Raw genomic sequence first — 27,973 nt, forward strand, 5'->3', positions numbered from 1 at the left:
GCAAAGGAAAAGCAGAGCAGATGTGGATATATTTGGGAATAATGTGTTTCCCGTTGGTTTGCGAAATATACTGACAGTACCTTGCCCAATGATAGCTCACCGACGTGGCTTGTGGGTAGCGTAGTCCGACAACGGAGAACAACGTTGTCATCAACCAAACGTCGTCACGCAGTTTACTACATGCCCCATAATCCTCCGGGGCAAGTCTGCTGTGCGTTCGCGAGGCAGCAAGAAACAGAGAGAGGGGGCTGGAGAGAGAAGATTTAGGAATTCGTCTGCAGACTTCAAGCTACGCTGTTGGTAAAATAATGGTAAGAAGACATTAAAAGCCACAATTTGTTTTAAATTAACCGTTTTACTGACAACAAAATAACACGCGTATTTGTTTGGAGGTAACGAGAATGTGCTGAAGAGCGCTAATAACAGTGATTGCTGTTAGGAAATGTGACAGTTAGCTAACTTAAGCTAGCAAACAAGCCACTTTAGCTAGCTAATTATCGCAGTTTGAAACGCTTGTTGACACGGTTCCTGTTGATGAGAAACCGACTTAAACCGTGTTGTTTACAATGGATAACAACCATAAGTCAATTGTAACCGTGTATTTTGTGATTTAATGGTTAGCCAGCTGTCAGTATTCAACTTTGGGCTTTTGTGTGTGTGTACGTGCGTCTTTGCGTGCGTGTGTTCCGCCCCCTTTAGAGGCTCCTCTGTGTCTTTACGGGAATCTCTTGGCTCATGAATAAAGATGGTGACGCTTTTTGTAGCCGACTCCAGGTCCTGGTTTATGTCGCTGGCAGATTGTGTAGTCTGTTAACCATACAGGCTGACAGTGTGCATGCCTTTGTGTTTACATCAGTAACTAGTTGTCCGGGTCACTGCTCTTTGGCCGTCACTTCTCCCTCTTCCCATTGTTTTCTCCCTCTCTGCCTCTCAGCCTTTTCCCGGTGTTGGTCAGGGTTTTATAGTTGTTGCTTACCGTTCAGTTTTGGTCATAAAAGTGTTGATAAGCCTTGGACTCGGTGTTACCTTCTTCCGTAAAGCTTCCTCTGTTGTTTTCATTGCTTCAACTTTTCTTGTGCCTTGTATATGATGATAAACTCCAATCAGAGGGCCAAAACATGTCAGTGTCTTCAGGTCTGTTTATTACAGCTGGAGATGTAAATGACAACAGTCACTTCTGGATCAGATCGAGCGAAAGTCAACATCAGTGTCAAAAATTAAACTAAAGTTTCACTTATCATTTCTCTTTGTCATTTCTATTTTCTGTTCATTTTATGCCAGTAGTACTATCTAAACCTAATTATGTTTTATTTATACACATTTAGTACACCCGATGAGGGTTAGATCCAGCCAAAGTGAACATCAGTGTCAAAAACTAAAGTTTCTCCTATCATTTCTCAAATAGGCTCATTGTTTAGCTTAAGAACTTTATTTTATGGAATGCTGACAAAATTTCAGAATCACTTGTAGAAAAAACGATAAAGATATAATCAATATGAAATGAAATCTATAAAGGGCTAAAATATGTAAATGCACTATTAACTTTAATAATAATATTTCTTCTTGCTTGTATAAGTGATATTTTAAGTCTGTGAATCTGTAGGAACTAATTATTCAACAGTACATGAATATAGAAAGGTTATGTCCAATCAAATTATTTGTCAAATATGCTCTACTATTATCTGTATACATCACTGCAGTTGTAATGTGTATGTTAAATAAAAGTTTATAAGCATATTTGTAGAGTTGTAGTTCCAGTAAAGTCTCTTAACAAAGGTACACACTGCTGTCCCCGTGTCACAACATATTTGTGTTCATAAAAACTTATCATTTGAACATTTTTGGCAAATATTGATCACAATGTAGTTCCACATCATAGCCAAAGCCCTATGTTTCATTTATGTTGAGAACAGTGTATGATGATCATTTCAAGTTCCTGTGTCATGCAGCAGTAATTTAAATATTTTTACCCCAAAATTTTATTTCTGTAAATTGTAACATGTGTCATGAAAGTACTTACTCAGACCTATTCATACATGTATTAAACATGGAGATAAGTCATTTAGTTCAAACACAGAGACTATTGAACAGGACATGTGTCTCTGTGTCACCAGCTGGGTCTAGCCCTTCTGCAGTTCTTAAACTGTCTTTATTTATCTGTTGCTCAGTTTGAGCCTTAACATGTACATGTCAAGCCATTAACATTTTCACAACAGTCAAGGTTCAAACAGAGGAAAACAAATAACTTTTAAGACTTACTGTCAGAAAATAACCTTGATCCTTACATGAAAATAATACTTGTCAAAGTTTTTTTAGCAGCGTCACACCTTAAATATGCTCATCTTGTCTTGTAAAGTTTGTTACTGTGCTATTACTATCTGAGTGAACTTTGAGTTCCCTGCAGACCTGAATCTGTGTTCTGCATCTCATACCCAAATAGCACTGTATGATGAGGTTTCATATCTCAAATTTGTTAATGTCATATTAGAGCTGCACAATTTGGAGAAAAAGTTAAACTCAGATTATTGTGGATGACTTTGTGATTTGCAATTTAGTTTGCTTGCTTGGTTGTCAAGGGAAATGCACAAATGACTGATGCTTTCAGAATTTGTTGTCTTATGTAATGCAAACACAAACTTACTGTATTTTTTTTTTTTTTAATATGAATTTCACTTAATCCAAAATACTCCCCTAGATGCACTGGACCATCGAATTGCAACCTTTTGTGCTCATACCACAGACTGATGTTTCCATTGTGTTTAATTAATTCTGCAACTCTAATTCATATCCACATAATTATGCCTATCACAATGTGACACTTTTTGTACAAAGTCAACGAAAAACTTTATACATTAGGCATTACGGGCATAAAATTTGATATTGATAACATTAAATAATAAGTATAAATACTGAACACTTCCAACTTTAAGATATTGAAGTAAAATAATGTAATGTAAATAATGTTATGCAGTAGATTGATTATGTTTCTTCATGTCTTCCATTCCAAGCGTTAGAGATTTTCTTGTGATCAGACAAGTAGAACTGAGGAAAAATCTCTCTCTCTCTCTCTCTCTCTCTCTCTCTCTCTCTCTCTATATATATATATATATATATATTTTTTTTTTTTTTTTTTTTTTTTTTTTTACCTGTTGACAGTTTTGGCTGTAGTTTCAGCCTTCATCAGAGCTGTCAAATGCTTCCTGGTGTGACATGTCTGAACAGACACGGTCAGGTGAGGAAGTTTTATCTTGAAAAGTTTTACCAGTCCGATCAGCTGTTTTTAGACACATCATACCAGGAAGTATTTGACAGCTCTGCTGAAGGCTGAAGATACAGCCAAAACTGTCAGCAGGTAAAAAAAACAAACATCTTTACTCAGTTCTACTTGTCTGATCACAAGAAAATGTTGAACTAGCAAATGTTATCCAGTACTATAGAAATCTGAGATATGTGAACATGTAGTGATGAATGAATGAATTGCAATAAGTGATTTGCAATAACTAGCTAGCATGAGTATCAATGCCTGGTGTGTAAATAGTTCATTTATTCTTTGTGATAATCTTTTGAAGTGTTTTTATCAATGTTGATAAGATCTGGACTCGGTGTCACCTTCTTCCTTTAAGCTGCTTGCATTTTTTACATGTGGCCTTAGCTTTGTGTATGTCTTTGTGGGATTATTAACTACAAAACACTTCAGTGTGCAGTTGTTTGTGGCCCAGGTGGACTTACTGTATAAATGAAACTAATGACTGCTAGAATCGTCAAAGTTCCTCTGTTTAGCTGATGCGCAATCTGTGCCTCAGTATGTGGATGTACGTGTAACTGCGTCATTAACATTTCCTCACTAACAAGTGTCAAAGAGAAGAAAACAAACCACTTATATGTTTGTTGCAATCCTGGTGAATATTATTTTGCTATAAGGTTAGGGACTTGGAACACAACGAATAAGGAAAGGACAGATATTCTATAGCCAAATAGTTCACGCTGAACTGTAGAATACAATCCAGCTAGACCGACTGAACAAAAAGGCATCTCTGCTGTAATGACAGAACTGGAGTCATTATATTTGATTGTGTTGCCTAAAGCCAACAAACTGGGTCAGACATCCGTTCACCAACAGTAACTCCACTGTACCAGTTCTGTGATGCACATATTTCTCCCTGCATCGCCTCTCATCAGGGAGTTTTCGAGAGTACTGGAGCTGCTGGTTGTTGCCAACATTTCTTTGGCCAAGTGTGGGTGTGTTATTCACTGTCTCTGTTAAAACATAAAGCCAACTTATGCCTATCAGTATGTATTTATCCTCAGGCTTCAGCAGTACTCTGTGGAGGAAAAAGCACCAGGCTTCTTATTATGTTTTACAGTTTGCACCACAACATCCCTCTCCTACTCTGTTGTTTGCTAATGCCCTGCTCTCCTCTCACCCTTCCTCTTTTCAGGCTTAGCAGTTTAATAAGCTGCTAGTTTGTCCATGTGGGTATTCTCTGGGTAATGAGCAGTGCTAAAACATCACGCTACAACCGATACTCCGAAGCAGTAGCAGCACCAGCCACATCGCCCATTCCCAGCAGCCCCTCCACCCCCCCAGCACACTCCAGCAAACGGGGTGAGAGACACTATTGTGAGAAGGAAAGAAAGTCAGCACAGTTTGAGAGGATAAACATGTAGAAAGTTGGAACTTGTGCTCAACTGCCTTCTTGTTGTAGTCATTTGTGTAGAACAACAGATTATAAGTCTGTGCTCTTTGTCTTCACTGCAGAGCAGGATGGAGGCCTCATTTGGCCCTGCCTTCTCAGCCGTGGCCCCTGGAGCTAAAGGTAACACAAATACACACACAAACACATGCACACACACACGTTGTTTACATTACACTATACTCTGGTGTTAGTGCTGTAGTTGTATCCTGTCATTTAGTTTGTTAATTAAGTGTCTTTTGTTACCAATTATCAGAACATGCATGTGACAAGAAATGATGCATAATAACCTACATTCTCAGCTTTTCTATGTACTGCTAGTTTGATTTAAAAAAAACCCGACACTGTATGACCCATTTTTGTGTAAAACGGCTGCACACATCTCGTATTGTACTTACCTGTGACATGCTAACAGGCTGTGCTTTAGCGTAACCCAACATGTGGCTGTGATTTTGGCCAAATTTACCATTAAAATAAAAGTCTACTATGAGCTCTGCTCACATGGTTCCTGTTTTTGTGCATTGGTTTTTGTCATGAATACTTTTCAACATTCTTGCACTTTTTTACTTAAAGATTTACCTTTTATGTATGTTAGCAGAGGGGTCTAGCACCTATAAACAACATAGAAGAACTCCCTCCTCCTCAAGCACTCTGACGTACTCCCCCCGGGATGATGACGATGGAATGGTACATTCATTTACATAAGAAGTTTTTTGTCTCTAAAAACAGCTTTCAGTTTTAAGAATGTGCATCTCACATCTCACCATACCTGCTTCGTCCCCCTCCTCAGCCTCCCATCGGAACTCCTCGGAGGTCTGACTCGGCCATCTCTGTCCGATCGCTCCACTCCGAGTCTAACATGTCTCTGCGCTCTACATTCTCTCTACACGAAGAGGAAGAGGACACGGTACGACAAACAGCTATCACTGCACTCACACACTCTCACTTTCATGCTTGAAAAAAATGACAGGAAACCAGAGCTGAACGTACACAGCAAACTGAGCAAAGTAACAATCTTTGCATTTTGTTTACAGGAGCCACAAGTGTTTGCAGAACAGCCGTCAGTGAAACTGTGCTGCCAGCTGTGCTGTAACGTCTTTAAGGACCCTGTCATCACTACATGTGGGGTAAGTTTACCTCTGTCAGTTTTATTTTTGTTTTACATGTTCTAGGGCTGCACAATTTCGGCAAAAATAAAAATCCCAATTTTTTTCCTCTAAAAACTCGATTTTCGATTTCGATTTTTGGGTAAATCTACAAAAGACAACAGAAGTCAGCATGTCGTTTTCATGAGCAGCCCACAATGCAAGGCACTGCTCTGACCTTAAATCTGTGATGGCATCACGTGATGAACCCACAAAAGTTTACTTTTTCTTAATTAAATCTTTATTGAATGAAGCCGAGTATACAAACAATGTATACAACAAGAAAATAACATAAGTTTGCCAGGGGGAATACACTGCAATACAATGTCCAAATCAGAGCAAATACTGATGGTTTTTACAGCCTTTTTGTTTCCAGATTTATCTAACAGCTTTAAATAAAGTTCAACATCTTTCAAAAAATAAATAATATTTGGTTTTGTGTTACAGAACTTACATTTGTGAATGAAAAATTTAGCAAGTAAGAGGACTAAATCATTAAAAATTATTATTATTATTATTTTTTTCTTTCTTTTTGGGGTATCTGGCCCACAGAAGTGATATCAATGTAAGTCAGTGACAGGCATCAGTCATGCATGCGTGGACCACGTAATATGAGTGATCCCCATGGGTTCTGTTTAAACTGGGGGATCTGTGCATGGAACCGACCAACCCAGGACACACTGGAGGGATTCTATCCCTGGAGCTGGTGGATGTGTGTGGACACAGGGCTGTCTGGGCTCCTCTGCTGAGGCTGATGACCCCGAGATCCGGACCCGGTTCGGAAGAAGACAGTACGGTACAGATCCGGGACAACGGAAGATGAATGATCCGCATGCAGTTGTATTTCAGTTGCGGGATCCGTGCGTGAAGCCACGGCTTACATTGCTATAAGTACTGCGGGCTCATGAACAGATTTAAAGTCCGGTCATTACACGGACTTCTGTGACAGAGCGCTGTCACTGATAGGAGGAAGAGCCTACGGTAGCCCGCAAGCGCGCGGCCCGGAGGCACAAGAGAGATGAAATAGATTTTACGATTTCCCTTTTTTAAAAATTGTCCTAATTAAAAAAATCCGATTTCGATTTAAAATCGATTAATCATGCAGCCCTAACATGTTCTGTCTTTTCACTGCACTCTTATTGAACTCACAATTTCATAAATTTATGATATTTTGTTTGAAGCTTGTGTTCAGTGGTTCATAGTAAGTAAATTCGGCATTAAAACATAATATGATGAGAAACATGTTTTTTGCTCTTCCCTCAGCACACCTTCTGCAGACGATGTGCCTTGACTTCAGGTCAGAAGTGACGTGTCTTACAAACTATGTTTATTCTAATTTTTCACGTATTCAAATTAGGAATGTCTTTTCCAATGTTAATTGGAAAAAATGTCACATTTTTTGTACCCACAAAAATGATCTGTTTAAATGAAAATTTGCAGAAGAAATAGAAAAACATAATACAAAAGAAGTATATTTCAATTCAAAACTGTCAATTAATAACAGAACTGTCAAAGCTGGCAGCTGAAAGGCTGATTTACACACTTTCTTTTTTCTGCGCTTAAAGAAATACAGTCACACTAGATCGTACCTTAGGAGGCAATACAACTCTTTTACATAATAATTAACAGCACTATGCATAAGTGAATTTCCAAAAGGTCCACAATAGTACAGTAAGTGTGGGAGAAACAGACAAGTAAAGTTTTTATCAGAAGTTCAGAATGGTATTTTTCAGCTCATGAGACAGACTAGTCATTTTAGATTATCAGGCTACCAACTATTGATATGCCATGCATTTATTTTTTGTACTTCAGTCAGACTAAATGTTTTTTTAATCATATTTCTCTTTCACAGTATAACCACGGACCATACAATGGCATATTAATCTAATTTGTGTTGTGTCTCACAGATAAGTGCCCAGTGGATGCAGCGAAGCTAACAGTTGTGGTAAACAACATAGCTGTGGCAGAGCAGATCGGTGAGCTGTTCATCCACTGTAAATACGGTTGTAGATCCACCGCCAGCGGCACGGGCGGAGCCACAGCCTCCAACGCCACCGTGGCAGGGAAACCTGGAGCGTTTGAGGTGGATCCGCTGGGCTGCCCATTCACCATCAAACTATCCACACGCAAGTACGAGCGAAAGAAAAGCATCACTATCAGTGTCAAATGCAAAGGAAGGAGTCCATTTTAACCCCCACTGCCTGTTTCTTTAGAGAACACGAGGCCAGCTGTGACTACAGGCCCGTCCGCTGCCCCAACAACCCCTCCTGCCCCCCACTCCTCACTATGAACCTGGAGGCTCACCTCAAAGAATGTGAGCACATCAAATGTCCACACTCCAAATATGGGTGAGTTCCAGAAGCATTATGTTAGTATACAATTCACAAATGCACCAGACATTGATTCTCTTTTATATAATAAGGTTTTAAAGTCTACAATCCAACCATCGGCATTTTAGGCCTTTAAAAATGACATGAATCCAGTTTTAATAGCTTTTTCAGATGGTTCTTTTGTAAATTTCCATTAACTTCAGTTTGGTATTAAATTTGTTTTAGGGAGAAATGTGTCACATCATGCTGTAGCAATTAAACCAACATGGAACCAATAACCACCACTACAGTCTTTGCAGCACAGTCACAATGAACTTGATCACACCCAGGAAGTCATGATGTGATGCATACACTAAAATGCCGTTTCTTCTCATCAGTACAATAACAACTTGGTGCCAGCGATGATTAATTCTGACTCGAAGTAGCTTGAAAGCAAACATGTTGAGATTCTAGTTTGAAAATAAGACATTTGAAGCAAACACTAAGTTGATATGGTTCCTGTTAATGATGCTTTCATCTAACATGGTTGGATTATGATTATGATTTCATATCCCTCATATCTTTTGTACTTTTTTTTGCCAGTATGGATGTGAAACTGGTCTTAAATAGTATTCACACTAGTCTTAAATAAGCCTTAAATTGAACTTTGAAATCTGCAGAAACCCTGATTACACAGTCCAGTAAAATATTTTCTCCACCAGCTATTGATTTTTCTTTTGTGCTTGTGTTTGTCCCCTGCTCTGACAGCTGTACATTCATCGGTAACCAGGACACGTATGAAACCCATCTGGAGGTGTGTAAATTTGAGGGGCTCAAAGAGTTTCTACAGCAGACTGATGACAGGTGAGCAACAGAACCCCTGTTTTTTTTGCTAATATCATCTCATTAACAGTGTCATTTTGATCTGCTAGTTTGTCATGTTAGTCCATCAGAAGTGTTCTTTACATCGCTGATATAAAACAGCTGCTGATCACAACATTTCAACACTTTTCAGACAAACACTAATCTGCACCACTCTTGTCGCAAACGTTTAACCCTTTAACCCCTGACGTGTCTGCGGTGATCGTTCTGAATGTATGATTTATTTTAAACCTGAAATGTCTAAAGAAAATTGAGTGCAGTTTGAAGTGTTACTAAATGATTTATGTCTTTGTAGATCTAATCTGTAATGCACATGTGGAAATGATAAGTTGAGGCATAATACTGTTAAAATTGCACTTACTTTTCTTAGGAAATTTCAGTTTTTTCAGGGTATTCGTATCATTTTTGTTTGGATAGTTTGTGAAATATAAATATTTTCATAATTTGATGCATTTTTTTTGCATGAAAACAATGAGTAAAATTGGAATTTCTATTATTTATAGGCTGTTAAGCTTTTATCTTACTGGTCCGGCCCACTTGACATCAAATTTGGCTGAATGTAGCTCCTGAAAAAAAATGAGTTTGACATCCCTGGGTTAAAGGGTTAAAAACTAATGCCAATATAATTTAACTGGCTTGTATTTCTTCCTATAATCTTTGACCCTGTCAGGTTCCATGAAATGCAGCTGACTCTGGCCCAGAAGGACCAGGACATCGCCTTTCTGCGCTCTATGTTGGGCAAACTGTCGGAGAAATTAGATCAGTTGGAGAAGAACCTGGAGCTCAAATTTGGTAAAGTCAAAACAAGCCATTTGTCAATTTATTCAAGCAAACAGGCTCTGGCTAAAAACACACTTTTACTTGTAGTATTTAGGGGGCTCTACGCACAGGAAACTGCTCAGCTCTAGTGAACAGGTTTTTGTAGCAGGTGGACTATTAGCATCTGGCTCCAGGACCCTACAGCTGTGACTGACAGGAAACAGATGCTGTGATGCCTGGAGCTACGTAGTTATTAGTTAGTATCATAATATTTTTTGACTCATAAAACACAATGTTCTGCCAGAATTAAAAAAAAAAAAAAAAAAAAAAAAGCATCCATTAATGTTTGAGTGTGATACTGTGTTTATCAGTATCAGTGTTGGCCAAGTATTTGGCTTTGTGTTTAAGTTGTTTTCAAGAGGTACAAAATAAACAGCAAACACGTCTCTTAACAAACATTTATTTAATAAATTGATTTTATTCTTTTTACTCAAATTTCAAACAAAATAGAGATTGTGATTGAAAGCCACACTGATGTGTTTTAGCCAGGTTAAAAAGACCTGTCTTTGCACGAGAAGACCTTCTGTATTTTGTGGTTGTCTTCATCTGATGTTCTCTTGTACTGCACCACACATGGAAGAGCAGGTTCTACTCGTGCTGGTTAAATACTGACAGAAAATATTGACTGGTGCAGGTTTTTGCAACCCTAATGAGCCACAGTTGATTGAATCCATGTTTTTCATCTCATAGATTGTGTTTCTGCGTGTGTTTCAGATGTGTTGGATGAAAACCAGAGCAAACTGAGCGAGGACCTGATGGAATTCCGTCGAGATGCCTCCATGCTTAACGTAAGCGTCTGTTCCACCTCTTATCCAGAGACTGTGTGCTTCTGTGTCTGTTTGAAGATAAAGGGTTGGTTTAGACAGCCATGGTAAAGGCATGTTTTTCTGCAGGATGAGCTGTCCCACATCAACGCCAGACTCAACATGGGAATCCTGGGCTGTAAGTATCAGAGTCTCATTTCATTTAAAAAAGCACGTATACTTTCTGTCAGACAAAGGAGAAAAATACAGATTAATGTCTTGTTTAGTGAGTGATTTATAGTCACAGAGGAGTAAAGAAATTAGGAAACATTAACATTTAAAAAGCTGAAATTAGAAAATGATGCATTCTTTTTTATCCAGGTGGGCTGATAGTTGACAACTAATTGAGTGATATGTACAGGGTTCGTACGGGTGCTTGAAATCCTTGAAAATGCCTGAATTTCAATGTTGTTTTTTCAAGGTCTGAAAAGTGCTTGAACTTTAGTTTAAGTGCTTGCAGTTGTAACTCTGTGATTTATTTATTTATTTTTTATATTGACTCAAGTCAAAGCTACTTACAGAGAAGTGAAACATTTTGAAAACTAAAACTTTATGTCAAAAAATAAAATTCCCAGGTGTTCTCAGGTCGAGTCCAGGTACATTTTTATCTTAATCTTTGTCTCGGTGCCAGTGTGTCTGAAGAACGGCAAGTGGCTTCCCTTTTTTTGCATAAAACTTTGTGTTCTCCTTTAATTTCTAAACTTTTTGTTGTTAGGAAACATAATTTTAGGTGTTTATAGCAAAATGCAGTGTACATCATTGTGATAAGAAGTGAAATATATAATCCTGAGTATATGTGTTCCTGGAGACAGTTTTGGGGAAGCTACTTTGCAAGTGTAGCTTGTAAAACTATAGTAGTTCCTCATGGCAGTAGTTCAAACAAACTACATTTCTACCCCTGGAGAAATGGAGTTTGTAAAACTACAGCTAGACAAAGTAGTTGTAGCAGCTACTTTTTATTTTCAGTGTAACATTGAAAACGTACATGTGGTGTATATGAAACCAAATATGGCCATGGTTTGGGTGGCACGTCACTATCAGGGGCGGTGCCGGTGGGAGGGTTGTCCATGGTGATGTCGACCACACGACGTTAGTAATGATCACACATCTGCGAAGTATTGGAGTGGTTCTAGGACAAGCCAATCAGAGGCAGCGTTGGCTGTGATGTCATGACATGATCATGTCTGCAAAGCAATTCAGGAAGAAAGAAAAAGGGACTGTCTGTGTTCAATGATGAAATACAGTTTATATTACAAAAAATAAATCTAAAAAACCCCTTAATTTTAAGTTGTTGCCCAAAATTGTAGTTTGCAAATTGAGTAGTTAAACTGCAAAAAATTACCCAAAAAAGTACTTGAACTACTTGACGCGGTACAAAATATGAATGTAGTTGAACTACCAGCAAGTTACAGCAAAATGTAGTTTCACTCTTTAGTTCGACTACATGTGGTTTTAGTCTCCCCAACACTGCCTGCAGATATGAATTTTGCCCCAGCGATAAGGTGGTGTGCTGGAAAAATTTGAAAATGACCCTTAAAAGTGCTTGAAAAGTGCTTGAATTTGACCTTGAATAATATGTACAAACCCTGTATGTAAATATAGGCTGTAATTAAGGGTCTTGTTCACAATAGTAAACATCCAAAAATCATAGATGAAATACGTTTCACTTCAAATTTTAATACTTTTATGTTTTTGTAAATGTTGGCTTTGGATTTGGTGTGATGGCCATAAGTTTATTATGAAAGTTACACAATTAGTTGTGCCAGATCAGTCATAAAAAGTCCTCAGTTGTCACTTGTTACAGAAACATCATTAAGCGTCACATCCATGTCTGTAAAAGCAAACAGAGGCATTTGAGTTAAACTCCGAACTAATGCATTCAAGTGTCACATCGATAGTAAAAAAACATTTCTTAATCCACTATTCAGTAATCGATTGAAATGAATAATGTGACTGTGACGGCTCAGGCTAAAGGCTGGATTACGCTCCTCCCCCATTAACTTGGTTTTCTGTGAACATTATGAACGTGTATTTCTGCAGGTACTTAATGAGACACTCAACCTTGACGTTTTCACAGACTTTAAAATTCATTGTATCTGATATGCTAAATGCAGCTCTGGGTCTTCTCTCCTCCCTCTTCCACTGAACTTATCCTCCCCTCCAGCAGTTTCTATCCATCTTTCCTCCTTGTCCTTCTTTTACCCTCCAGCTCCCTCTTTATCTCACTGCTGTCTCTGCTGTTTTCTCTTTCAGTCTTTTTTTAATTTTCTGAAACATTTACTGTTATATATCAGCTTTCAGACTTTATCCTATGAATTAATGTTCACCTTGTCTTTCCTGTGTCTGTGCAGCATACGACCCGCAGCAGATCTTCAAGTGTAAGGGCACATTTGTGGGTCACCAGGGCCCTGTTTGGTGTCTGTGTGTCTACTCCACTGGAGACCTGCTCTTCTCTGGGTCCTCAGATAAAACCATTAAGGTAACATCACCACACCAATAAACCCTGCTGCCTCCTGCATTTGTTCACTCCCACTGTTGACACGGATGTAAATAATCATGTATTTCGTGCATTTTTTCTTGGTACCTGTAGCAACATGCCCACACCAACACAAGATTTTCTAGCTTTGCTTTTTGACGCAGTACTATTTTCAGCCTTCATCCACCCACTTCCAAAAACTCTAATAACTTCCACCTACAATCATGTGTGGTAGTGAAAATCAGGAATAACTGTTTTAATCTAACACATTGCTAATACTACAAACCATTATTGGTAGGAAAGAACGACATCCATAAAGTTCCACAGGTTGATATGCTTGCTTCTTGTCGTCCCCTCAGGTGTGGGACACCTGCACCACCTACAAGTGTCAGAAAACACTTGAGGGTCATGATGGCATTGTCCTGGCATTGTGTATCCAGGGGTAATAAAACACACACATGCACAAAAAAACACACTGATCAAAAGATACATGAAATCTGGAAAGGACCTGCCCTGCCTCAAAGTGTGACTCAGCTCTATTATTTCTGTTTCCATAGAAACCGCTTATACAGCGGCTCTGCTGACTGCACCATCATCGTAAGTAACTTTCACCACCTCTCCTTCATCATCTTCTGCACATTCTGAGCAATAGAAATGAAGTTTGTGTCTGTGTGCATGTTGTTTAGGTGTGGGACATCCAGACTCTGCAGAAAGTTAATACTATCCGTGCCCATGACAACCCAGTATGCACACTGGTCTCCTCCCACAACATGTTGTTCAGTGGCTCCCTCAAGGCCATTAAGGTACTGCATTGGTTTTGTATTGATGCATCTTCTTTTCCCTTTTGACTTGGGGCGGTTTGGAAGATAAAGGTTTAAAAAAAAAAAAAAACACCCTAGGTTTCAGCACTTCACCAGGGTTATTCTCCACTGCCAACCTGCTGAACTTCTCAGACAGATAACACTGCTTCCTTATAATTTGCAGGTTTGGCATCTTTCTGAATTTTATGTTACAGTTCACTTAGTTCAGTCTTTAGCAAGTCCATAGTAGCAGTTAGACTGTATCAACATGGTTTGGAAGGTTTTTTATTATGGTTTGTGTTGTCAATTAACAGATGAAAAATCTGAAATTACTACAATGAAGTTGCTTTTCTCTGTTTCTGTAATTTTTGATTATCCATTGTATGTATTTGTGAAGGAAATTTGGCAAGACTTCTCAGAATCAAAAATCCACACATTTTTCCTTAGCAGGTTAGCATGCTATCTTCAGTGGATATGCACCACACTGCATTGACATATTTGGACATATCATTAAAACTTGTATGTCTTCCCACTCTTGTCATAATTAAATTAGATTAGATTAGATTCTTTATTGATCCTTTGGGCAGAGTCCTCAGAAAATTGAGGTTCTGATAGCAGCACAAACACTGAATATACACACAAGAAATACCACAAGGAAACAGCAAAAGAATAACTATTAAAGAAAAACAGTACTGAGAAAAACGGACAATTGCAGATTATAAAGTACTAGTAGAAACGCAAGGTGGTTATAATAAATATATATTTATTATAATAAATAGGTAATTGTGTTGTATGTATGTATATTATGTGTGTATATGGTATATATATATATATATATATATATATATATATATATATATATATAGTTTATTCACATGACAAAAGTTATAATAAAGTGATAGTAATAGTAGTCATAATGATACAAGCAGCGGTTAGAGAACTAAATTTCCACCAACAAGAAAACAAACATTACACACCGGAATAAACAAACAAAATTGCACCACAGAATTACACAGTCTCACTGAGCAGAGATAGAGCAGTTCCAGATAAAGTTCTATCTTCTCCTCTTGTCATCCCCCTCATCCTCCTCTCTCTTCCTACCCCCCTGTGTGAAGAGTTGAACTACATTCTTTTCTAATGTCTTGACCTAGTTTTGTATTTAACACATTGTCCTTTTTATATGTAGTAAAGATGAGTTTTCAGTAGAAAACATTTAAAGTATAGTTTGGATGAACTGATGGGACTGGGTGTTCTTAACAGTAACCAGTTCTTCCAGTCTTAGCAGCCTGTAAAACTGTGCAGTCACATAGTTAGAACTGATAGCCTTGTCTTTGTTTTCATGGTCACAGTGGAACTGTAGTGGGGTGACTGAACTGTGGTCTTGTGGGGATGTGATGTGATGTCATCACTTTTACACTGGGACTTTCCTTTCTTACACAACACTGCTCTGCCTCCTCCTCCCACAGTTCAACAGCTTCTCTCTATTTCAGACCAGTGACCTCATGTGTGGACTGTTTGCACATCTGTGTGTGCACTCCAACTCAGAGCATATGTGTATGTGTGTGTGTATGTGACTGTTGAAACTTAGTTTGTTTTATTTCATCTTGTGTTGTGGTACAATAGTCGTCATGGTTTCCTGTGTGTGAATTAAACTTTGTGTCCAGTATGAAATGCATCATCAGCTGTATGAACTGTGTTTGTGTAGGTGTGGGACATCTTGGGTACGGAGCTGAAGCTGAAGAAGGAGCTGACTGGTTTGAATCACTGGGTCAGAGCGTTGGTGGCGTCCCAGAACCACCTGTACAGTGGCTCATACCAGACCATCAAGGTAGGTAGAACTGTGGATCTGAGGGTTCCACACACACTGACAGCTGAGATAGTGCGTGAATATACAAATAGTAACATACTTACAGACCATGTGGTGCCTTAGAACAGCCTGATCTTGAGATTTAATGTTACTCCATGTGCATCATGGGAAGGATAGGCACAGATTGAAGCTTCCTTTGGGTTCCAAATGGTCCACAGGGCTGTTGTTGAGAAATTTTAGATAATGATTAATAATAACAATGAACAGTTTGTCTTTTTCTGTTCATTTTATGCCTTTAGTACTATCTAAACCTAATTATATTTTATTTATGCGCATTCAGTGCACCTGATGAAGGTTAGATCCAGCCATAGTGAACATCAGTGTCATAAATTAAAGTTTCTCCTATCATTTCTCAAATGGGCTCATTTTTTTAGCTTAAGAACTCTATTTTATGGAACTGTTTACAAAATTTCAGTATCACTTATAGAAAATAAGATATAATCAATATAAAATGAAACCTAAAAAGGACTAGAATATGTAAATGCACTATTAACTTTAATAATATTATTTGATCAGACTCATATATGTAAATGCACTATTAACTTTAATAATAATATTTGTTCTTGTGTTAGTGATATTTTCAGTTTGTGAATCTGTTGAACTAATTATTCAACAGTACATGAATATTCAAAGGTTCTGTCCAATCTAGTTATTAGTCAAATATACTCTGCTGTTATTCAGTTGTAAAATGTCTGTTCAATAAAAGTTTATGATCATATTTTTAGTGGTTTAGTTCCAGTCTGTCTTTTATTGTGATACTGAACAAAGGTCCAAACTGCTGTCCCTGTGTCATATCAGATTTGTGTTCATAAAAACTGATCATTTCAACATTTTGATCCAATATTGATCACAGTTGTAGTTTAACATGAGAGCTAAAACCCTATGTTTCATTTAGGAGCCATTTATGATGAGAACAGCATGTTTTGGACATTTGAGTAAAGTGAAGAATAATCATGTTCATTTAGAGTCCGCATGTCACACAGCAGGAATTTAAGTACTTTTACCCCAACATTTTACTTCTGTCAATTGTAACATGTGTCATATGAAAGTACTTACTCAGACCTATTCATACATGTATTAAACATGGAGATCAGTTATTTAGTTTAAACACAGACACTATTGAACAGGACATGTGTCCCTGCTGGATCTGACTCATGAAGAACAACACGCATCAAAACAACCTCAGTGAAGAGTTGTCAAAACATCAAATCATGGAAAATGATGATAAAATAGAACCTTCCTGTCTCTGCTTCATATAGATGTTTTAAAAATGGAGATGATTGTTATGATTATATAAGTAGAGCTCAAATAATTGTCATAAGGTAATCGTATCATCCTTGTGACAGGCCCATTTGTCCGATCCATCATAATGATGGACATTAAGCGCATGCAGCTGCTTTGTGTTTTCCTCACAGCTGCACATTTCAACACAGTGACGTCATGCACCTGATGTGTGTCTTTGTAAATTGTTTCTACACTTATGCGCAGACTACGTGATAATTATACAGCTGTATTGATACAGGAAACCAGTGTAGGCCTAGTTTGATCAGGGAGCTGTCAGTGAGTCAGTAAAGAATGGCACCAGTGAACAGTACTGGTAATGGAACTGGTGTCATTTTCTGTGTGTAGGTGACATATGGGAAGTAGAGGTACCTGCTGTGTTATGTGTGTAAACACATGGGAAGCTTGTGTTTGTAGCGTCATCATGCTGCTGTTGTCACTCTAACCGTCTGTGCATTCATTATCTGGTTACAAATACCAACCAGATATTCAGGACTGGTTTGGAATTGGGTTGTGTTCTCTCTCCATATAAAACACTGTCATCTTCAGTCTCTGTGGGTCCTCCGTGTGTGTTGCCATCCTGCTGGAGTTGGTCACTAATGACTACCTCAGGGACTCCAAGCACGGATAAAGGGAAGCAGAGGCAGAGGTGGCGTCTGTCGGAACTCGCCAGGACGTCTGGGGAAGAACAGGGAGGGGCAGATGAAAGTGTGATCAAGTCCCTTTATTATGGCGCTAATATCTCCAACGGCCAGTCTCCAGCCAGCACTTAGACAGAGGAGGCGTTTAAACGGGTTTTGCTGCAGAAATTGCCGCGACTAATGTTGTCGAACATTCAGTGAAAAACATCCCTTTGAACATTTTGGCCATTAAATAACTGACGGTGACTACAAAGATCCTAGAAGGCTGTTTGTTTTCAGCGTTCACACACACGCTGTTTCTGCAGTGATTGGTTTGTGTTCATCAGAATTTTGCTAATTAGGGGTGTAACGGTGCATTCGTTTGTCCCGGATCCTTTCAGTTTGGGGCCTTTGATACAATACAGAGGTGTACCGAATGAATACAATAACGCAAACACTCGCCTTAAGTTTTCACATGAACCTTGAAGCAGAACACACACAGTATGAGCAGGGTGGACATAAACAGAACCCATGTGCAGGGTTTCTCTTGTTTACATTCTGCAGCCGCGCCACTGATGAATTCTGTGGGCCGCTACAAAAAAACCCAAAACACTTTATTCTGAGGCTGGGGTGGCGATAAGGGGGGTAAACATGACAACAGAGAGTATAATGGAGGCACAGAAGCCGGGTCGGAAGTTTGAAGCGTGATAAGCTTCATTTTCGGTTTTTGGTAGTTACAGAGGGCAGCCTTCCTACACCCCCCTACACCGGTCTCCTTCACTGCACCAAAAACGTATTAAAAATGTATCAAACCGAAGACCCCTGTACTGAAAATGCATTGAACTGAAATGTTTCTGTCCCGTTACACCCCTATTGCTAATTAAAACATATGGACCTATTGAACTCTGCCTGTAATTGATGAATGTTTGAACACAGACCTTGAATTCAGCACAGTTTACTCTCTCTGTCTTGACTACATTCTTCAGTCTGTTTCACCACTGATTGTCCATCTGGTAAAGCTAGTCATCACTTCACCGCATGTTGCCATGGAGATGGAAACTGACAAGTTGCAGCTGTGGAGTGACTCATTCTTTCCACTAGTGATAAGTGTGTGTGTGTGTCATATCTGTGTCTTCCCATGGTGCTGTGGACACTCACTCCCTCTAAAAACATAAAGATCCTCCTCTGTGTTGTTTTGTTTTTGTTGTTTTTTTACCCACGCTCCCCCTCTCCTCTCTGACTTCCTCTCTCGATGCCACGTCCAGATCTGGGACATCCGCTCTCTGGAGTGCGTCCACGTCCTGCAGACCAGCGGTGGCAGCGTTTACTCCATCGCCGTCACCAACCACCACATCGTCTGCGGCACCTATGAAAACCTGATCCATGTAAGGCACACACCCCGACCACATGAACAAAACCTAAATAATGAGGATGACCTCACTCAGACACAAATGGACAAAAGTATGTGGACACGTTGAATTCAGCTGTTTCTTTTCTAACAGGGGTTTGGGATACAAAATAATAATGACTAATGTCAGAATAGAGTTTTATATTATGGGATAAATATCATTGCATTGGTTAGTTTGGTTTAAATTGTTATCTTTGCTTCCAAAATGCCTCAGAGGTGGGGGTCTTTCTGCAATTTCATTGCACAACTGGTATAATGACAGTAAAGCCTATTGTATTCTATTCTATTTACTTAATTTCTCTCAACAATGATTTTTTTTATTTTTTTATCCATCTATGATTTTAAGTGTTCTTCCTCTAAATTTCTAAAATATTTTTCATGCTCTGACTGTAAATGCTATATGTATTTATATATATGTATATATATATATATATATATATATATATATATATATATATATATATTTTTTTTTTTTTTTTTTTTTTTTTTTTTTTTTTTTTTTTTTTTTTCCACAATTAATCATCTACTTTCATCCCATCTCACTTAAACTTTAAGGAAATATTGATGTTTGTAAACTATATGGACATAAATATTGGGACACATCATGTCTACAGCTGTAAGATGTCCTGTTCATGAACATTTGACATAAAAACATCAATATTTCCTTGAAGTTTAATGGGAGATTTTTCTTCCTCAGTGAGATGTGATGAAAGTAGATGGTTAGTTGTGGTAGAAGATTATTATTTACAGTCAGAGCAGGAAAAATATTTTAGAAATTTAGAGAAAGAACATTTTAAATCATAGTCACGGATAAAAAAAATATTTAGAGAAATGAAGTCAAAACCATCTTTGAGGCATTTCAGAAACAAAGATAACAATTTAAACCAAACTAATTAATGCAATGATATTTATCCCAGTATAGTTTATTGGGATATGTATATATATGTGTGTGTGTATATATATATATATATATATATATATATATATATATATATATATATACATGAATTTTAAACTTTATTTTTCTTATTTTACTACAAACGTGGTTAAACATACATAACACAAACAGCAGGATCAGGGAGTCACAACTTACATAAACTAGAAAAGCACTCAGAGAGCACAGACCTCCGCCAAGGCAGATCAGTGCCTGCCCCCACCACCAAAATTTTATCATTTGTTCCTTGTGCCAGTATCAACATTTCCTGAAATTTTCATCCAAATCCGTCCATAACTTTTTGAGTTATCTTGCACATGGACAGACAGACAAACCAACGTCGGCAAAAACATAACCTCCTTGGGAGAGGTAAAAATAAATGAATACATAAATAGATATGCATTCTCACACAATATAAAACTATATTCTGACATTAGTCATTATGGTTTTGTATCCCAGACCTGTTAGAAAAGAAACACCTGAATTCAACGTGTCCACATACTTTTGTCCATATAGTGGATGAATTAGGTAATTATGCTATGAGGATAATGATGTGTCTCTCAGATATGCGCCACATTGTGTGTCCTGTGTGTGTGTGTGTGTGTGTGTGTGTGTGTGTGTGTGTGTGTGTGTGTGCGCGCTGATGAATCCAATGTGTGTGTCCTCTGCAGGTGTGGGATATTGAGTCTAAAGAGCAGGTGCGGACCCTGACGGGCCACGTGGGGACAGTATATGCCCTGGCTGTCATCTCCACCCCTGACCAGACCAAAGTGTTCAGCGCCTCCTACGACCGCTCGCTCAGGGTGAGGATGAACACCAACACACCTGTCCACGGGCATGAGTGGAAAACACTGAACCACAGCTGTACAGCCGGGGCTGCGTGATACACACCACAATCAACTGTTTAACAAGGAGTCTGTTTACATGACCATATAAGTCCGAGAACTGTCAGTAATCAGATACTTGTAATAATCAGATCTGACTGGATTACATGCACTTAAGTAATATGATAATCAAAAACCCTGGTTTAGACCTTTCAGTCCATTATCGGATTTATTTCAGCGTTCGTACGTATGTAGGTAGTGACGGTAGAATCAAACTTCCTGTTATTGTCTTCCACTCATGTTTGACTATGTAACTTCAGTTTTCTACTATTTTAATTGTGTTTACACATAAACAGACGTAAAGAACAAAATAAATCAGATTAACCTGTATACATGCAGGAAGACATGGGAGTATTGGGGAGAAATCCAGGCGTAAATCTGATTTATTCCAATCAGATTACTGTTGTTATCTGATAAAAACAGATCGGATTATACTGATCAATAATATTTTAATACCCGATCATTATCTGATATCTGGAATTATCAGTGTGAATCTAAATGGGCTCAATATCTGCAGTACAGGAAGTCAGTCGAAAAATAACACAATAAAAAGTTGGTTTAATTTATGAAGGACCTTGGGATGGGTAGGGAACCCTGGTACTGAACAGGCCCAGGGCCACATCAGTAAAGACCATTAAAGACAGTATGGAGAAGCTCAGACAGGAAGGACTTTCCTAACAGTACTGGGTAAACAAAAACACAGACGCTTTTTGACTACTTTTGCACTATCTCCGTTTCTGACTAACGTGTTCGTCTGTGATGCATTTTTGTGATTTTTCGGTCCAGATGAAAGACGTGGGTTGGGGTCTCTGAGGGTCAGTTCAGCTCTGTCACACACTGCAGCGTCCTAGACACACCAGAGACATCAGCTGGTGGACATTACACGCTCAGGCAGAAACAGGAGCGTTCTGTCACTAAACCTAGTGAAAGTCCAGGTGGAGAAATGAACAGTTGGACGTTCAGTTTGTAGTTCATCTGCCATTAAAGTACCAGATAAATAAACAGTATTGATAAGAGTAATGGTATCAATAAAATCTTAACAATACCCGTCCACCACAGGAAACGCAGGTAGATAAAATAGAATGAATCAGTCATGTGTCTGTCCTTTAAACAGCTGATCAATTTAAAATGATTGTTCATATCTTCAGTGTAATTTTTGCAGTTCAAAAACTCATCCCACGGGCCGGATCGGACCCTTTGGCGGTCCGGTTTTGGCCCATGGGCCATATGTTTGACACTCCTGCGCCAGGTTGTTATTGAAAATAAGAATCAGTTCTCAACTAACTTACCTGGTTAAATAAAGGATAAATAAATAAACACTCATGAATTTCATAGATTGAACAATTCTTCACCGATACCAATATTTAAAATGATATTTTTAGGCCCGAGCCAAGTAAAGCCGGCGCAGGGCCTATTGAGTCTGCAGTGGGCGCATGGGGACAAAATCGCCAGTGACGCGGTCGCCTTTCGCCACTGTCGCCACTCTCACACACATTCACATTCACATTCACGGCACTGAGACCTTTCCGAAGATGTATATGACATGTGCACAAATCGCATATTTACACCTGCACAGAATGAATGGGAGTCAATGGGACACGCCCACTCGGGGTCAGTCACATGGGTGTAAGTGCACGACACGTGACATCTGACCCCACAGACATGTAGGGGAGCTCGAGAGCTTTCAAATAAGGCCAAATACGTGGTTGCCACGGAAATGGCTATATTGTTCTTGCTCAGATTATTATTATTTTTTTTTTATTATTTATTTATTTTCTTTCTCCTGCGCTTTGAGCTCAATTTTGACCCTCTGAACATTTACGAAAACTCACCAAATTTTGCCTAAAATTCAGAAGTGCGAGAAATTTAATTTACATATACGTTTCGTAGATGTCGGTAAAGAAATGTTGCGGCAGCGCCCCCTTGAAAAGTGGAAATGCATTGCGCCAATGGGAGCGCGTCCAAAATAAAGTTTGTCGTAGAGCCACGAAAATCAGTACACAGATTCATCATGAGGAGACAAACAAAAAATACTATTATGGCCACGCCCCTAAACCAACCCTTAGTCGGCCATATTGGATTGAAATTTCCAAAATGCTGAGTCAGCGTTTTTGCTGACGTTGTATTTTAACTATCTCCTACTAAGCCGTTTGGCCAAATGAGCTCAAAATCAGTGTACAGTATCTAGAGAAGTGGGGCATCAAAAGTTAGCCGAATTTTTTGAATCGGCATCACCGTTTTTGTGTGACGAGGTTGCAAACTTTGCGAAGTTTTTTCGAAAATTTACCATCACAAAAATTGCTTCAGCTCAGACATACGAACACCGATTTGTCTGAAATTTGACTCAGACGTCTATCTCCCAGGCCTACACCCATTTATTAAAAGAAATTGAAATTTCGCACTATAGCGCCCCCTACAAATGTACATTTTAAAAAATGACATTAGTTCGGACATACGAACACCGATTTGGCTCAAATTTGACTCAGACATCTGTCTCCAAGGCATACACCTATTTATCAAAAGAAACTGAAATTTTGCAATACAGCGCCCCCTACAAAATTTTTTAAAATATTTTTTATTAAAATTGCTTCAGGTCGGACATACGAACACCAATTTGGCTCAAATTTGACTCAGACATCTATATCCCAGGCCTACACCCATTTATCAGAAAAAATTTAAATTCGGCGCCATAGCACCCCCTACAATGTTACTTTTATGAAAATTACTTCATGTTAGACATGCGAACACCAATTTGGCTCAAATTTGAATCAGTAGTCAATCTCCCAGGCCTACACCCATTTATCAAAAGAAATTGCCACTTCGCTCAGTAGCGCCCCCTACAAATTTAACTTCACGAAAATTGCATCAGTTCAGACATACGAACACCGATTTGGCTCAAATTTGACTCAGTGGTACATCTCACAGGCCTACACCCATTCAATGGAACAAATTGAATTTTGGCTCATAGCGCCACCTACAGATTTGTTTATACAAAATTTTGTTCAGTTCGGACATACGAACACTGATTTGTTTCAAATTTGAGTCAATTTGACTCAAATCTGAATCAGTTGTCAATCTCCCAGGCCTACACCCATTTATAAAAAGGAAATTTCTATTTTGCGTAATAGCGCCCCCTACAAATTTACCTTCACGAAAATTGCATCAGTTCGGACATACAAACACCAATTTTGCTCAAATTTTACTCAGTGGTACATCTCGCAGGCCTACACCCATTCAATGGAACAAATTGAATTTTGGCTCCATAGCGCCCCCTACAGATTTATTTATACAAAAATTTGTTCAGTTCGGACATACGAACACTGATTTGTTTCAAATTTGAGTCAATTGTCAATCTCCCAGGCCTACACCCATTCATCAGAAGACACAAAATTTAGGGCTAGAGTGCCACCTGCTGAACGATGGACATACTTCTACTGGACGTGCCTGTGGCGAGGGCCTTTAGATGCCGCTTGCGGCTTTAATTCCAGTTCCTGTTGCTATTACCAGTTTTACTTTGTTTCTGTAGAAGTCTTTACTATAAATGTAAAATCATTTGTATTTTAAAGCCTTTCAGCTCCTCACCACATTGTGTTTGAATGAACACAGACTCAAACATACACGTTTATGAAGAACTTGTAATTTAATACAACATTACAGATATTGGCTGATATCAGTAAACACGGACTGATGTCTCCAGTTTGCAGTAATTTTACAGTTCGGAGAAATAAATAATTTATGCACCATGTATGTTTTATTGACTTAAATCATTATCCTCATAGCATAATTACCAAAGTTATACACTATTTGGACAAAAGTATGTGGACACATTGAATTCAGGTGTTTCTTTTCTAACAGGGGTCTGGGATACAAAACAATAAGGACTAATGTCAGAATATAGTTTTATATTATGGGATAAATATCATATTGATTATTAGTATTGATGTTTCTATGTCCTATCCTCATGAACAGGACATCCATCAGCCATAGACATGATGTGTCCCAATATTTATGTCCATATAGTTTAGATACATCAATAGTTCCTTAAAGTTTAAGTGAAATGTGAAGAAAGTAAATGGTTAGTTTTGGTAAAAAAAAAAAATTATTTACAGTCAGAGCAGGAAAAATATTTTAAAAATTTAGAGGAAGAACATTTAAAATCGTAGTCATGGATAAAATAAACAACAAAATCAATGTTGAGAGAAATTAAGTGAATAGAATAGAATAGATTTTGCCATTACACCAGTTGCGCAACGAAATTGCAGAAACCCTCCACATCTGAAGCATTTTGGAAACAAAGATAACAATTTAAACCAAACTAACCAATGCAGTGATATTTATCCTATAATATAAAACTATATTCTGACATTAGTCATTATTGTTTTGTATCCCAGACCCCTGTTAGAAAAGCAACACCTGAATTCAGCGTGTCCACATACTTTTGTCCATTTGTGGATGAGTTAGACAGTTATGATATGAAGCTAATGATGTCTCATTTTCTAAGCTTATGTTTACTTTTGGTGATAGTCTTTTACTTCTATTTTATATTTCTGTTTTGTTGAGTGTATATGTTTAGGTCTTTAAATGTGAAAGATATTTAAAAATGTCTTACCTGTTTATGTTTGATGATGATGTACAATAAATGAACAGTCTGGGTTCAGCTGCTTGTACGTGAACACTTCCATGAGACACTGTTGGACTGTTGTGTGTCTGTTGTGTGTCGTAGGTGTGGAGCATGGACAACATGATCTGCACCCAGACGCTGCTCAGACACCAGGGCAGCGTCACGGCATTGGCAGTTTCCAGAGGACGCCTCTTCTCTGGAGCTGTGGACAGCACCGTCAAGGTACGACCCCCCCACCCCCCCACATCCTTCAGGGTTTGTGTTTCCATCCCAGTTTAGTTTGACTTTTCAGTTTAGTACGGGTAGTTTTACTTTTATTTACCTGTTTCAGTTTAGTTTGAGTCTGAGGTTTTAACACATTCTGAGGAAAAGCTGAATTTCTAGGAAGTGAAACAGGCAAGATGAGAGAATTTATAGGAAACCAGTGTTTTTTTAGTTTTACATTTACAACATAAATCATAAACATTGAGGTAAAACTATGCATATTACAGGGTGCTTGTGCAGGTCTTGAAAGTCTTAAAAAGTATGCAGTTTTTATGCAATGTTTTCCAGACCTTGAAAAGTCTGGAATTTTGTGTGGAAGTCTTAAAGTATGGAAAAAAGGTTCTGATAGTTGAATTTTAGAGTATGTTCAAAGGCACATAATCTTATAGGGTAAGAAATAAATGAGGAAACATAAAAAAACCTGATCTGATTTCAGTAACCGGTCAGTACTGGGATGATTCTAGTCAAACTTGTTTGTGTGATATTCGTGCATTTTAGTGATTTTCAGATGTTTTTAAAATATTTCTGTCAGCAAAACATAATTTACTGTGAATTATACATTTATTCATTCATACATTTATTAACATGAACTTTTCTACTACGCACAACAGGTACAATGTTAACCAAAAAAGTAAGAACATAAGTATAAAAGTACATAAAGTAGATGTATTTCGGATGTATTATTGGTAATAATGTAAGAAAAAAATGATAGATATTTGTTTAAAATACTATTAGCAGGCAGTAAAAAGGCTATTACCAAAAAATGGTGCAGATTGGAACCTCCTACAACTAACGACTGGCTACTAATTGTGAATGGAATATTTGAGTCGGAGATTTTGAGCCATAGACTGAGGACTGAAAAAGAGCAGTGTCATGATAAACAGAGGAAATGGACAATTTTCACTTCGTCACGTTACTAAAACCAATTGTTAGTCACAAAGGTTTTTTATGGTCAGTGTATCTCAAATGTTCCTTATGTTTGGTTTTGTACAGAAATCAAATAGTAAAAATAAAATGTAAATTCAAGGTCTGGGGAAAAAACAGCATTTTTAAAAAGTCTAGAATTTTCATTTGAATAAAGAGTCAAACACCCGCAGTTCTGGTTGGTTTTAAGTGTGTGTTTATGCTTTATGTGAGTTTATTTTTCCAGTGCTTATGTTCTTTGTAGTTTTTGTTAATACTATTGTTATATTTGGTAATGACATTAAGTAACCCTGTTCTAACTATAGCAGTTTTTTAGGTCGTTGTAGTGTTCATATATGGACACTCCTGGTTGTTAACATCTGGTCCGTCTCTGTGTCTCAGGTGTGGACGTGTTAAACAGTCAGCGTCACATCTGTGCGTCCGACGGATCCGTGAACCGTTTCCACGGCGTCTCCTGCTCCACTGTTGTATGATTGTGATTTACCAGAGCCACGGTAACAGCCACCGGAGGACGGAGCTGCTCCTTCATGATCTCATCACCGATGCATTACACAACAAAACATGGCGATCTGCCTTGCAGCTGCACCGACTGCAGCCGTACCGACCGCAGGACGCGGGCCGGAACACGCAGCTGTGGGTCTCTGCAGACGTTTTAACGGTCCCGCCCGCTTCCTGTGGACACGCCCGCCACTGAACACTGACGATGCCTCATGCATATTGTGCTAAAATACGTCTGAAGGCTGGTTTCACCGTCAGCAGATGACAGCACATCACATTCATACTAAACACCAGGACATGTCACTGCTCCTTCTGTTCAGGTCAGAGGTCAGACAGCATTAGCCCACACTACACTCCAGTTATTACTCAGACAGACTGTGTTTGCATTAGGATTCTATTTAATGTGGAATGAATCAGTGTTTACTGATTTATTTATCAATTAAAACCAAAGAATTTGGGAGCAGATTCAACACTGAGGTTGAAGTGACAGTTTGATGGTAACATGTCATCAATAATCAGACTGTTCAAACGTTCAATTTTAACAAGTTTCAAAGGGTCTACTGACTAGAATACCAGCACATACGTATGTGTGTTAAAGCAGTGGTCTGGATTCAGGACCCACTATCACCCCTCAAAGACAAGACAAGACCCACACTGATAAAAGTTAAACTTCTCAAATTTATTTCATAAAAGATGGTGTGTTTTGAACATGAGATAATACAGAATATCACAGTATGAAAACAC

At 38.4% G+C, this 27,973-nt stretch overlaps 1 protein-coding gene across 1 annotated transcript; it reads left to right on the top strand.

Annotated features, from left to right (window-relative positions):
* The first annotated feature begins 204 nt into the window (after positions 1 to 204).
* On the top strand, positions 205 to 27,964 carry traf7 (TNF receptor-associated factor 7). The gene is given in 23 exon segments (XM_030141023.1): positions 205 to 311; positions 4,440 to 4,599; positions 4,601 to 4,606; positions 4,760 to 4,817; positions 5,290 to 5,381; positions 5,485 to 5,601; positions 5,729 to 5,821; positions 7,103 to 7,136; positions 7,747 to 7,969; positions 8,053 to 8,187; positions 8,917 to 9,012; positions 9,701 to 9,822; positions 10,564 to 10,637; positions 10,743 to 10,791; positions 13,004 to 13,131; positions 13,488 to 13,570; positions 13,686 to 13,725; positions 13,815 to 13,931; positions 15,634 to 15,756; positions 18,962 to 19,081; positions 20,710 to 20,841; positions 25,646 to 25,765; positions 27,113 to 27,964. Coding segments are annotated over 22 exon segments (2,085 nt in total). The 5' UTR covers positions 205 to 311; positions 4,440 to 4,491; the 3' UTR covers positions 27,128 to 27,964.
* The last annotated feature ends 9 nt before the right edge of the window (positions 27,965 to 27,973 follow it).

This window comes from Sphaeramia orbicularis, chromosome 8 (assembly GCF_902148855.1).
Source record: "Sphaeramia orbicularis chromosome 8, fSphaOr1.1, whole genome shotgun sequence".
Taxonomy (NCBI): Eukaryota; Metazoa; Chordata; class Actinopteri; order Kurtiformes; family Apogonidae; genus Sphaeramia; species Sphaeramia orbicularis.